Consider the following 13,796-nt stretch of genomic DNA (forward strand, 5'->3'; position numbering starts at 1 on the left):
TGCGAGGTCATTACTGAGAGACATTTTACCTTTCAAACACAGGTACTAATAGCTATAAGCACAGAAGCTTTATGCTCTCTGTAATACGGTGCCTGCAGTCCATGCTGATAGCAGCTAGAGTTTGGGCTCAGTGAGGACAGCAGGACTGAACCCAAAGCTGTTCTGTTAGCCTATAATTGCAACTGTCAGAAACAACTGAAGCAGTTGTAGCTCAGCTGCGCTATCCTTTCTAGCAGTAGTATTTTTTTAATTAAGACAATGTTTGAAAAAGTAAATTAACAGAAGCTGATGCTTTTATCAGCTTTTTTGCTTCAAATGCCTGATGTCAGCTTGGGCCACATGTACATTCTGCACATGCCATCGGATAGAAAAAGTAAAGACTTTTTTCAGTTCTCTGTTGCCTGCCCAAACACCACATGTACTGTCTGTTACATGTCGCTTCTGATGAGGTTCATGCTGGGAATTTCCTTTTAAAGGCAGAGTGTTTCTGAAGGAAGGAGTTCAGATTGGGCAGATTGCATTAAAAAAATTATCAATCTCTCTGACTCAGATATAGTGTTTGTTTTGTGTGGACACCTGGACACCAACTAGCAATCTGTAAAGGTTTGAGTTTGTCTAGTTATAAAAGAAATAAGAGGAATCAGTAAGCTGTGGGGAAAATGGAGCACATTTATAAAAAGTAAAATAACCACGGAAAGAGTTGAGACTAGTAAGACAAGTACAGAAAAATAGTTCTTCAGTAATGTAGACACGTACCTTGTAGAATGGTCCTTATAAACATTAGGGAGTCACATTTGAAACCTTGGTAAGGTTTCTCTTAACCGTGGTAAGGTTCTCTCTTAACATATCAAGACAGTTTCTTCACTGGGAACTTGTGTAAGATCTGATCAGCAAGCCTTGCCTCCCTTTTCTACTAAGGTATTCTAAATTAACAGGCAGTCTGAGCAGTTTGGAAAATTTTTATTAAACATTTTTCAGCAATAAGCAGAAAATATTAACAAGAACTGTTCTTCTCTAGAGCAAAGTTGATCCAGAGTTCATATTGTTATTATAGATCATATTATTTTGTATTATTCTGAAGGAGGAAAAAACTTGTTTAGCTGAGGGACTCGAACAGAAATAGATGTTATTGAAGGTTTCACCCGTATCTTTTACGGCCTCCTGTCCATTCTCTTGAATTGTTTCCTTCCTGTCGAAACCCAGGAGGGCTAAAAGTGACCATCATATCAGCTAAGCCCAGCTGCTACACCCCCTGCTAAAGAGCAGGCTGATAATGCTCTTGCTTCAGCACTTCATACATGAACTATTGGAAGCCCAAGAATAGACCCAGACTCAGGTTTCCTACATGATCATTTAACCTGCTGCGCCAGCTGTGGAACTGAAAATGTATTCTCATAGTCAGTGATGAAATCATAAACAAAGCAGGAACAACTGTTCCTATGTAAACTTTTAATTAAACCCTATTTGCAATTGTTACTATGGCTTGTTATCTTCTTGGAGAAGATGTAGTGTAGACAATTCTTGAAAAGTGCGTGGAAAAATTGAGTGCCTTTAGTAAAAAATTCAGAGGTTAACCAATACACATGAAGGAGGGAAAAAAAAAAAGCTTAATAACCACTTGGGTTGCGGGTTCCATGGTGAAATGTGGACATTTTTCTTTTTAAGTGTCTGATTCCAAGGAATATTAACCTCTAGTTACCATCTGTTAACATGAGCTGGTTGTCTGTAGCGTAGGCAAGTGCTTATCTTGCTAAACTAGAAGTGGTATTGATTACATTCCCTATCTGGCTAAACAAATGACAGTCATTTCATATTTCAGAGAGGTGGGAAATGCCACAGAAACATCTTTTAATGTGTCCTAAACCATCTTTCCATGTTAGAAGCCAGGACTTCCAGTGTGACAGAACCGAAACACTCATTCACTGTTAATGAAGGATTTTTTTGTTTTGTTTTGTTCTTCTCTTTAGATTTCTTTAATTAACTTGAGAAAGCTGCATCATAATATTCTGCTTTTGAAGCTAGAAGGGAGAATGGAATTTAATTAAAGGATAGGTAGTACAGATGTTTCTCTTTAACTTTAGAGAGTATACGGGGACTTCTCAGAGATGCTGATCTCACGAGGTCCTGATCTGTGCCTCAACATCTTAAGTAAATACCAATTTAGGACAATATCGAAACCTTGGCTTATAATCCTCTATTTATCTGCATTTCAAAATGTATAGACTCCTATGTAGTTACCTCAAAATGTAGCGTATGAATTTGTAAATGTTGCAAACCACAATGAAAATGCAGGTGCTTAAGCGAGAACTAACTTTTACTACTGATTTAAGTGTCCTAGCTGTCCATGGAGCTGGTTGAAGACACGAAAAGGTGGTGAATGTAAATTTTACTGCTTTTACTAAAGGGCAACATCATTTCTGCTACAAAAAGGAAAGCAAGAAAAATAGCAGAGCTGAGCTGGACAGCAGAGGGGAACTGTGCTGCTGTCGCTGCAAGAGGGAATGGGGAGTGACAGCAGCTGGGGCTGCTGAAACAAGCCATTCCTCTCTCACTGTGAGCACCAGCCGTACACCCGAACTCTTCACGTGGCAGTAAGTCTGGCTTTCCAAAACTCTCATGTAGGCAGAGCAAGCCTGATCTTTGATTTATGTGTAGCAGTTTTTTACTGTAGGCAGTGCCTGCTTTATCTGTGTCAAGAGCAAGCTGTGATCACCAGTTTGTATTTAAGGTTGTGTGGTGCTTCTTGTTTTAAGACACTGTTAAGTTCTTTGTGATTTCATTGGGCTTGCCAAAACTTGTGCTTTAGGCTGAAACTGTTCAGCAGGCTCATGGTGGGCCTTGGGAAGAGGTGAGAGAGGCCGAGCAGTGGAGCTGCAGCGGAGGTGGAAGCCGGGGTGGGAAGAAGCTGCACAGAGAGCCTTTGCACTGGCATTTCCTAACTCTCTGAGTATCTGAATATACAAATTCAACATCCTTTAACGTGGTGTAGTACAACTATCTGTGAAGTATCGCAACTTAAAACACTTCCCTACCATTTTAGTGCGATAGCAGATTTGCAGGATGACCTTAAAAAAAACGCTAATAGTGGGTAGAAGTTTGCTGAAAGAAAATCTACTGGGTTTTGTTGTCTTTTCTGACCGCCTTGTTCCCTCTTATTGTAACCACCTTGTTTTTAATCCTGCATGTGGTTTCACAGTTCACAGAGCGCTAGAAACACCTGAGGTTCACAAATGGCCAGCCACCGATCTGATGTTGCCTTCATTTTGGGGCAGATCCTCCTTCAGTAGCATCTCTGCAGCCTTGCAGGTCCGTGGCCTTGCTCCTGAAGTTCCACCTTGCCACCAGAAGCAGCATCTGATCGCTGCATCCACCTCCAGGCCCGCGGGAGCCAGGAGAACGCCATGAGGAACTCGTAGCCTGTCGCTCTGCCCTTCTCCTGCAAAGGGACGTGTCGTTCCAAGCCTCTTGGCTGCGCCATGCCGCCTTTTCATGACTTGGGCCTTCTGCAGCCTCGGGGCCCTTCTCGCCAGCGGGCGAGCGGCAGGCGCCATGCCCGGTGCTGCTGTGGCCGCCTGGGCGGAGAGGCCCCGGGCCCGGTGGGCCACCCTCCATTTCCTTGGCAACCGGCAGATGGGGGTTTCGGCGGGGGTCAGCGGGGGGGCGGCCGCGCCGCTCAGTAACAGCCCTTTCAGCTCTGACAGCTCTGCGCGGGCTGGCCAGCGGTAGTTATCAGATTACTTGTATTAAAACCTAATTAAGATGTGTGCCAGTAAATGCAGCGTGGTTATTGGATTTGGTGATTTAGCGGCTGTAGGTTGCTGCAATCCAATCACGCCGTTTCAGCAAATTCAGCTCTGCAGAGTAGAGGGAAAGCGTTTTACGTTAGTACCCTGACTGTACTGAAAGAGTAAATAACCTTTTAATGCCTCTGCTTTGTCAAGGACTGATCCCCGCTGCTGGATGGATGCACGCTACCCACAGATCTTTGCATATTAATTTCTTTCAAATCAACTTTAAAACCCCGAGGAGGGCCGACAGGTTGTATCGGCTTTTGTTGTACCAGCTTTTCCCTTCAGCGCTCGCGGCTGCCTGTAGATTAATGGACCTGTGACTTCCCCAGGGCAGGGGCTCGCTGCGCACTCACTGCTGGAGCCTGCTGGGTGCCCCTGCTTCAGCAATGGGTCTTGATAGAAAAGAAAGAAAGTTTTATTTTTGTCTGTAGGATACACAGTGCTAGTTCAGCTTTGTGCTGTTAAACACTGTGGAAGTTAATTCTGCTGAGTGTAATTCACTTTGGTACCAAAGGTCTGCTCTGTGCTCCATGTTTCACACAGATTCTGTAGTGTCTTGCAAGGGTTGTCTATTCCTACCTGTCCAAATGTAGCAAAACATCTCTCTCCTTTTCCATTTCGTTTCAGGACAACTAGGTACTAGCCTAATCTCGGATCCAAATTTAATTTCTGTGCTGAGTGAGAGATGTGCTCTATTGCAGGTTGTAGCATGAGCTGCACAAAATGAGCAAGGTAGCTTGGAGCCCTGCTAACATAAAGCTGCATTCAAGTGCTAAATACTGAAAATCAGAATGAATTGCTCACTGTGAAGTGCTCATTGCAGCTTGCGGTGCCTCAATTTTGCTCTTCTGTGGATGCACTTGCCTCACAAAGCTGTATCTTACCTACTGCCATATCAAAACAGGAATTCTGGTTTAGACTGGTTAAGTTTGCATGGAAAATTATTTTAAGGGTATTAATACTATTAAATATGAGCTACCCCTTGGTGTAAGGTTATCCTGCAAGTAGTCCAAATATAATACGCTTAGAGTTACACGACTGAAACTTGTGCTTTGAAGTAACATGACAGAGGGTGGAGTCAGGCCCTACCCTTCAGCGCTCCCAGGCCACAGAGCAGCAGTCGCTGCCATCCCAACTGGAGAGCTCTTGCCACTTTGGTGGAAAATGAACTCATTTGGAACGGAGAGGAAGTATGCGGTGGTCACGCAGATGCTCAGGACGCAGCGCACGTTTGCCTGGTCGGTGGTGTTGCCAAAGTGAACATGGTGACTGTGCAACCTCACTCGCTCGTATTAGCAAAATGTGCAGAAGGTTCTGTCACCCAGTTGTAAAAATGATGGCAGGCATCGATGTGCAGTTGTAACATATGGGAAGTACAGTGAATGTGGGTGGAGCTGTTCATTTCTCATCTTGAATCATTTACGAGATCAGCAGGCAGGCCAGATACAATGCATATGGGAATGTGTGGCTGTGCTGCACATGTCACACGTAATAGCAGACACTGTGAGAGGGCCCAGAGCCTGTCCTCGGGAGCTAAATGCACCGGAGCAGGCTGGTAGTCCCAGCGTGCCGACCAAGGGCCAGCTTGGCAGCAGTTTTGGGAGAGCAGACTGGTAGACAGAATTTGGGAATTCATAGACTGAGATGTGTGCTGACTAGATGTACTCCCTCATTATCTGTTGTGACCCAGAACTGTAGAAAGGAACATTATTAACCCTGTACTCAAGCACTGGAGCTGGATACAGATGATACAAGTTGTGGCCTGCTAGTCAAGCCTAGTTCAGTGGCTGTGTCGTTTTCCATCGTTGTTCAAGGGGACAGTCTAATGTAACATGGTGGGTGATAAAGTTACAAAACAGAAAAGTGTAGTTGAGTAGTATTGCCGTAATTAAATAGTTCTTAATTTGGATGAACTATTGTAAATACACTTTAAAAGGATCTGATAGGATCCTGTAGATAGAGCCTTACAATAGAAAGCACTAAGGCTCATATCCAGCGATGTTTTGAAATTTGCATGTGCTGCCTGTGAGTATCTAGTAGAAAGTGTTGTTTTGATGTAGAATTTACATGAGCTGGAACTTACTTCAGTCCGCGTGCCAGAACTGGAGGAAGTTCCTTGCACTGAAGTGGTGGCTCTTCAGCTGGAGCCTTCTTCTTGCAGAAGAGACGCCTGGAAGGGCCCTTCCTCATGGGCTTCTTCACTGGTGGCTGCTCTTGCATCCAGAATGGGCCCTCTTTGCAATGGGCAATGCAACCGTGTTGCTGCTTGAGGGGCTTACGCACTTAACCATGTCTTTAGCTGCTAGGAGTGATAATTATGTGTAAGATGGTCTCTCAAAGACCCTTAAAATAAACTGAAGCACTGGTATAATGGAAAAATTACTAATTAAATATAGAAGTCAGCAGAAATTTAACTTTAAGGGCTTGAATCCAGACCACAGTTGGTGGTTGTTGAGTGGGGCTTTCACGCTGTCTGAGATAACCTTGCGTGAAGAGGATTTCATAGCCTCAAGGCTTCACCTATGCAGGGAGGCACTGGAGTTTTTTTTCCTTTTCTGTCTGAAGACAGCACGTTCTAGTTACATCTCCCTACCAGTGCTGTTATAAAGTAGTGAGTACAGTATAAATAAAGGACTGGAAGATGACTTTATTACAAATAAAGGAGTCCAGTAAGCTCACAAATCCTCAAGGTAAAGGAAATCAATGGCAAAATAGTAAGCAGAACTCAGCTCTCCAGTCTGAAGCTCTTGCTACATTGCCTCCAGGCTACATTGCCTCCAGCAAACTGTACCACTGTCTGTGCACTCAGTGGGAGCAATCTGATGCTCTTGGAGGAGCTAGTGTCCTTAAAAACAGAACAAAAAAGTACAAGTGCATTTTTTTGGTTTGTGAGGGAATTTTGTTTCTCTTTTTTTGTTGGTGGAAGTGGTGGTGGTGGTTTTTGTTTGTTTTGTTGAGTTCCACACCTCTGAAGTCACCCTTTGTAAAGAAATCAAGCATAAACAGCTCATGTATCGACATGTTATAGTTTAGAACATACAGGGACTGTGAAATTAGACACACAGCATGTAAGTGTGTATTTAGTAGAATATTCTATGCTATCAAAGTGATCTTTTTGTTTACTTCATTGGATGTTTACAACCAGCTGTCACTGTTTGCAGCTAGCTGCAGTTACTTTTGTTCTGATCCCCAGGAGATGGTCCTGCAGCTCCTCAAATCCCTTTTTGCAGCTATCCATTAGCAGAGTAACAGGACAGGATGAAATATGTCCATTCACAGTGTTTGCTGCATTATTGTTGCAGTTTGACTTCAAAGAAGGTGTCTGATAGAGATAGACCACTAAATACTATTTTTCACTTGAATTTTGGCAAATTTGTTTCAGCTAAGTTTTACTAGATTTTTATCAGGAATTTCAGGGGTGTTTACTAATGCAGTTATTTGAACAATCCTGATTAAGAATGTGAATATTCAGAGCGATTAGCTTAGCTGAGTTACGACAGCTGTACGACTCAAAACTACCACATGGAGTTGAAAGTAGAAGGATTCAGAAAATCACATGCCTTATTGTGAGCACATAACTAATTCTATTAAAAACACAGACTGTATGAGAGATACAAGCCTAAGCACCTTGTTCAGTTGAAGCTGTATTTTGAAATGGTGAGCAAGAAATAGTTTACAAAGCAAGTGCAGAATTTAGATCCAGAACTAACCATAACAAAACCCAGGTTGGTTCATGCTCCCTAAGTACATAGTGTTTAGATGTACAGGCTTTTCTCTAGAGCACAGATACTTAAAGAACAGAAGCTTCTAAGATATCTGCAGGGACTTGAAGTTAAAGATGTTTCCACTTAAAGAATGAATGAAAAGCGTTTAAAGTAAAAACACAATTTTCATCTTATTTCTGTTTACTTTCCTTGTTACAGATCCAAGCAAACTTTTAAGATTTTTTTCATGGCAGGATTCAGAGGGCTAAACAGTCACTGGGGACATTCCAGGTTTTGTGATTAAAGAAGTAAATGTGCAGTCGCCCTTTCTACATGGATGTTGTTACGCTTGTTTCTCAAGTGTAAGCAAAGCCTTTGTGTACCCCTGCTGACACCCACTGGCTTGTTCCCCCTGTTTTGCAGCCCCTGATGAGAAGCCTTTGGAGTGGTGGGCTCTGACATTCTTCCAGAGGAATCTCTTTTAGAGATTAACGCTGACATGCTCAATTAACACTAAGCTCACTTTAAATAATGTTGTGCTCTGTAATGAGTTTTGGGCATTGACCAGGTTGTAAAGAGCAGTGGAATGAAAACTAAACTTTCTGTTACTTCAGGTCCAGTTTGTCAGGGGGTTGGGATACTTGGATTTATAACCTGGGCTAATGTAATTGAAATAAGTGCCTAAAATCAGGAAAGTGGTTTCTGAAGGAGCTACAGGGTGCGTAGGTCTGCTGACAGGTTTATTGCCGTGTCCCAAGAACAGCCCTGAACTCACAGCACCCTTTCAGTAGAAACGAAGAGCAAGGCATGGCTTGCTCAGCTGCAGTTGTCAGGATGCAGTCCTGTGGTCTTTACTGATGTCACTGAATGGCAAAACTGACTTGTTGTCGTGTCACGACAGGGCTTCTAAGTTAGAAGTGCAGACATTTAAAAGTGCTCATTTAAAGTGTCAAGATCAAATGTATTGAGTGCCCATCTGAGGAGTAATAATACTTCAGTCTCAGCCCAACACTAGGCCAAGCTGTGTCATCTGGGAGCTTGCACCTGCCAGTGCAAAGATCAAAGCTTCTGCAAAGAACTCCAACTTGAGACACACTGTAGTCTTTTTATCTATTTTTTACAGGTTGCACCAGCTTGACAAGCACTGCCAGGCCACTGCCCAGCAGTTAGTGGAGCTACTCAACAAACAGAATCAGCTCTTCAAAGAGAAGCAGCTGCTAACAGAAGAGGTGCAGTTTCTGCGAATCCAGGTACTGGGCCAAAAGAAAAGAAAGTCTGAAGGGAATATTCTGCAGCTTTAGCAGAGAAATCCACCAGCAGTCTCTTTTCAGCTCTGGGGTTTTATTGCTGTTGTTCTAAATAAGGCATTGCCTTATGAAAAAAAAAAAAAAAAATTTCCTTGCAACTGGAGATAGACTGGTTGCTGGATCAGAGTCCCACTTAAACTAAATGAAGAGACAATAGAACAGCAGTAGTTATTCTTGGTTACAGTTCCTAGCTTTCTTATTGGAAGATTTCGTGTTCCTTTTCCAGAGAAAAGGGAAATCTGTTCTTCCACAGCATTAACATTTAAATAGTAGCTTGATGCTGATAATTTCTTGGAGCGTTTTGCTGACATTTGTCAGACTTAAGTCCCCCCTACCACTTTGTGATTTTTTCCCCTTATTTTTAAATGTTATTTGTCTTTCCTGCTGCTTCGTGACCACTCACCCAAATGTGAGGTGGAGAATGTGAAATCAATCCACCTGAGCACTACTCACTGCAGTGCACCTTTGGCAGGACCAACTGTTGCTTCCAGTGGTCTCTAGGATGCTGCAGGTTCTCATGGGCTGTTGTTGCTTGGGTTTTTGGCCACTGTTCTTCAGTCGTTGCTTTTGAAATAAGGGAGAGGACTGCATGGTTTGCTTCATTCTTTCCCTTTCATCCATTTGTTTCAGAAAAAAGAGGAAGAAAGAGAAATAGTAAGTACAGAATGAGGTTTTTCAGTAAAACTATTAAATAATCAAACCCTTGTTTTGTGACTAAGTGAATCACCTAATTCAACCATGAATTATGTTTTCTAACTAATAACTGGAGTTCTGTTAAAAAGGTAACAAGTTCAGTGGAGAAAATGTTGTCCGGTAGCACACTTAGCAGTAAACAGAAAATAGGTGTCTTACAACTTTCAAATATTTACATCACCCTATTTTCCATAGGCTTTTTAGCTGTAGGATTTAATAAATGTTTAACTTAGGAAAATAAAATCCATATTTTGTTACGCTTTTAATCATGTCAGTGTGTTTGGTTTTACAGGATTTGCTGTCGGTAGACAAACCTGGTAACCCAAGATAGTGTAAGGTTATCAGCATGTAGTAATTACTGACAAATTTTAGGGCAACCATAGTGTTCTCTCTATAAGATGGTTCAAGAACATTTGCCATTCAGAAAAGAAAATGAAAGTTGCTACTCTAAGGGAAGCACTCTAGGTAATATGAAGAGACTTCATACGTAGTCCACAGAGATTCTGTCATTGATAATGTGTTTTATCTGGAAGTGAGCATGTTTTTATGAGGTTGGGCGAAAGTACTAAATCGTACAAATGAGGAAAAAAATCATTCAGATATACTCTCAAGACTTGACTAGCAAAAACTTCCTTGTTTTTCTCTGTTATAAGTTAATTGTGTTCCAGAGGATGCTTTTTAACATATGAATATTCAGAAGAGAAGAATGTATTTTTAAAAAATTATTACAAAATGAGTCCTAAAAATCTGTTTGCTGCTATTGAAAGCAACAGTGATTCTCTGGGAACTGGAATTCAGCCCAAAAAAGCTGTCTGGAATATCAGACAATTGTTTGAAGAAAACTAAAGGACATTTCACTGTAAATTGGAGATTTTAACTACAGAAAGATGTACATAGCTATTATAGAAATATATGTTAAAAATATCAGTTGTGTAATCAGTATTGATCAGAGGTGAAAGTGACTTATGCCATGTTTTACCGTGTTATTCAACAGCTATCCTTTGCAGTTAGTTCGGGGTTTTGGGGGGAGGGGGAGAAACCACTCATACCTAATGCTTTTAAAATGATGTAAAATACACTAACTGAAATTTGGTATTGTATCTTGGAACATAAGCCACTAGTAACTCTGCAATTGCATATTTCAGGAAAAGAAATGGGATGCAGATCTCAAACAGGACACAGATGGAATCAAGTAAAAACCTGGATGGATAAAGAGAAATGAGCATAAGTAGGTATTTTTTCTATACACTATATATAGAGGAAAGGGAGGGAGAGGAAAGGAGGACTAAAACTATTTGCAGATGTGGGTTGAATCTGGCAAACACTTCAAGACAAAGGGAGAAGAAAGTGTTTGAAATGTTTTGGGGCTAGAAATTGTTGGGGGGGGGGGGGGGGGAGGGAGCTGTGTGGTGTTGTTTTTCTCTTTTCATACTGTTAAAAATTTAGGGCAAGCTCTCCAGAAAAGAAACAGGTTTACCTGACAGGATTTTAAAAAAAAAAAAAAAACTTATAATTTAAATTGGAGAGAAAAGAGGACATACAACTCTTGGCAAGGTGGGAACTTTTACAATTCAAATTTTACCTTAGATACCTTTGGAGCTAGATAATCACTGTGGGTTTCTCTTTTGATTTGGAGTTGGTTAACTTTGTCACTTGCAGCAGTATTTTCCTTCTCAGAAAGCAAAATGCTATTTCTTTAGAAAGGCTTCAGCTTGTTCTATAATGAATCATAAAAACTTAGTGTCATGTTGTAAGAAACATTATATAAATAATTGCATTTGGAGTGGTGCTGTTGGAATGATAGCACTGCTGTAGTTTATAGCTGTTCTTACAGTGTTGTAAGCATTACCTTTTTAAAAAAAAATGCAATTGAAGTCCCAGATTTTAAAATTGTTTCATTATTTTAATCTAGCTGATTTACAGGGAAAATAAAAACAAACAAACAAACAAACAAAAAAACTACTGCCAAACCTTTAGCCTTTGTAGGATTTCCAGTGCTCATATTTGCTATATATGGGGGAAAAAATGGAAAGAGAGAAAGAGGTCTTTAAATCCTGCTACATTTTGGTGTGTTGAGAATCTGTTTTTCATGGAAAACTCATGTGATACTGTAAGGAACATTCTTGATTTCATAATGAATGAAGAAAAAAAGACATTATAAAAGAAATACTTGATCCTGCTACATGCTGAATTCCTTACAGGCAACGTAAGTTAAAAAGCTTTTTGCATCCTTGTTGAAGGAGTAACCAAGGCAAGTACCATAGGATTCAAAAACACCTTTCTCGTCCTTGGCAATAAATCACAGGCTTTTGAAATAATGGCATTAAATCTCGTGTTACTGGAGGAAGCTCAGAACAATCACCTGCCTACAACCTTTGTGCTAGGCTAAGTTTTTACTTGGAAAATATTTGTCCCATGGACAGAGGATAGCAGAAAGCTCCCATTACCCATACCACTAGCACAGATTGATGTCACTGTCATTGTTTTTCCAGTTCACTTCCTTGTCAAACTTCTCTTGTGTATCCTCCATTCTAAAATGTAAAGCAGGCTCCAGGCATAGCCCCTGAGAAGTAGAGGAGTGAAATTCTGTCCTTCCCACTGAAGGCAATAATGGGTACATGATGAAGATGCTCACACCAAAATTTTAATTTTCAGAGAGTTAAAAAGGATCAGTATGATAATTTGGCCTGACCTTACAGCATGTGCTGTAGATGAAGCCTTCACATTAATATTTAATAAAGGTATACAGCTTAACACAGGCAGATCCACCAAAAGGTAGTCCAAAGTTTAATTACAGGATTTATGCCTCTGATTTTGAAAGCTTTTGAAGAATCCAGGTTTTGTGTTTCTACCTTTGAAAGTCTCTCTTACATGGCAAGTTACTGCAAATCAGGAGGAGAGCAAGAGATACGTAACTCCCATCCTATATAGTTACTAAATACAAATATGTGTAATAGAGGAAAAAAAAATCTAAACTGAGATGACTAGAAACCTCAGCACTGTCCACCCAGTGTGTTTATGTTTCTGAAGGCTGGAATGTGCTTCACTTGCAGGATCTGCCTTGGTGTCCCTCAGTTTTACAGAAATAGCTGTTTGTCCCAGTTTTAATCCCCTTGCAGACTCTGGCCAGCTGAGCCCGCCAGCGTGCAGACCAGCTGACAGGATTGGGACCTCGGGGATTACCCCCAGCCACGTCTGCCGTCCCACGCCGCTGGTCTGTCCTCTCCCCTGGACATCTCCCTGTGCAAGTCCGCCCTTCCCCATGCTCTCCAGATTGTCGTGCCACTAAAACTGCCTCCTCCCTGATTTCAGGTGTCCTGTATTTCAGTGAGCCTCTCTCTCTGTGAACAAACCGCTCCTTTCCCAAACAGAACATAAAATATACTCACCCTTGAGTATCTTCCCCTCCTCACCCCTCTCATTGCTTAGTGGGAGGTACTGTCAGAATTACAGCTGGTCCTGGGCTGAGATTGTCTTTGTTCTCTTAGGTCTGCATGAATTTTCAGTGGGGCCCCAGTAACAAATACAGTGTTTGATGGGCTCCCAAGTGCCTTTTTTTTTTTTTTTTTAACTTAAACATTAAAGCTAGCCTTCTGTATGTTAAGAAAATGAGTAGCCTTTCCACCTCTGATGTCAGAATTGATTCAGGCTGATCCTTACGTGGGCTTTTTTTTTTTTTCATTGTGGTCTTAATGCACAAAAATGTGCATCTGTTGGATTTTTTTTGTAACAGCCAGTGACATTCTACAGACAAGGTGGGTTTTTTGGAGCAGGAGAAAGTAAGGTTGTCACTACTGCTTAGGTGGAGTTTAGTCAAGTGGTGATGAGTGTTAAACCATGGTAGGTGGTGCTTTGGGTTTTGTGATGCTGCGGCTGGATGCAGGAGGCTGGTACTGGCCGGGAGATGTCTGGCAGGGGGAGCAGCAGTGCAGGAGCTAGGCCTGGCCCCTCTGAGAGCACCACGCTGGGGTCTGCAGCTGTGCAAAGGAGCACTTGGGCCCCTAAGCCACCTGAGTGCTTTCTGACCAAACAAGCAGCTAGTGGCTGCTGTCCCTGCACGTGTAACTAGCATTAACATCGGTTAAAACACGGGTTTCTATGACTTTGCTACCTACAAAACTGTAATCAGTAAGACTAGCCAGCTACACATTAAAAGAGCTGCCCCTGAGGGGAGGGAGGGTGGGGAGAACTTCGAGCACTTTGTGCTGCAGCACTCTGCTCACTCAGCTGGGAGGAGGAGAGTGGCACATCCCAAACAACTGCTTTAGCATCCAGTCTGCTGTGCAATTGGGCACGCTGAG

General features: G+C 41.9%; 1 protein-coding gene across 6 annotated transcripts in view; it reads left to right on the plus strand.

The window, feature by feature from the left end:
• Positions 1 to 13,796, plus strand: part of SDCCAG8 (SHH signaling and ciliogenesis regulator SDCCAG8) — a 114,014-nt gene that overhangs the window by 93,053 nt on the left and 7,165 nt on the right. For 5 of the 6 annotated variants that reach the window (XM_040553556.1, XM_040553557.1, XM_040553558.1 and 2 more), the window contains 2 exons: positions 8,619 to 8,745; positions 10,641 to 10,723. In XM_040553556.1, the coding sequence (XP_040409490.1) occupies positions 8,619 to 8,745; positions 10,641 to 10,691 (178 nt within the window). In that variant the 3' untranslated portion in view covers positions 10,692 to 10,723. Of the gene's footprint in view, positions 1 to 8,618; positions 8,747 to 10,640; positions 10,724 to 13,796 lie in introns of those variants that run through there. The other variant, XM_040553560.1, reaches the window with a different exon arrangement.

The sequence above is a fragment of the Cygnus olor genome, chromosome 3, assembly GCF_009769625.2.
Source record: "Cygnus olor isolate bCygOlo1 chromosome 3, bCygOlo1.pri.v2, whole genome shotgun sequence".
Taxonomy (NCBI): Eukaryota; Metazoa; Chordata; class Aves; order Anseriformes; family Anatidae; genus Cygnus; species Cygnus olor.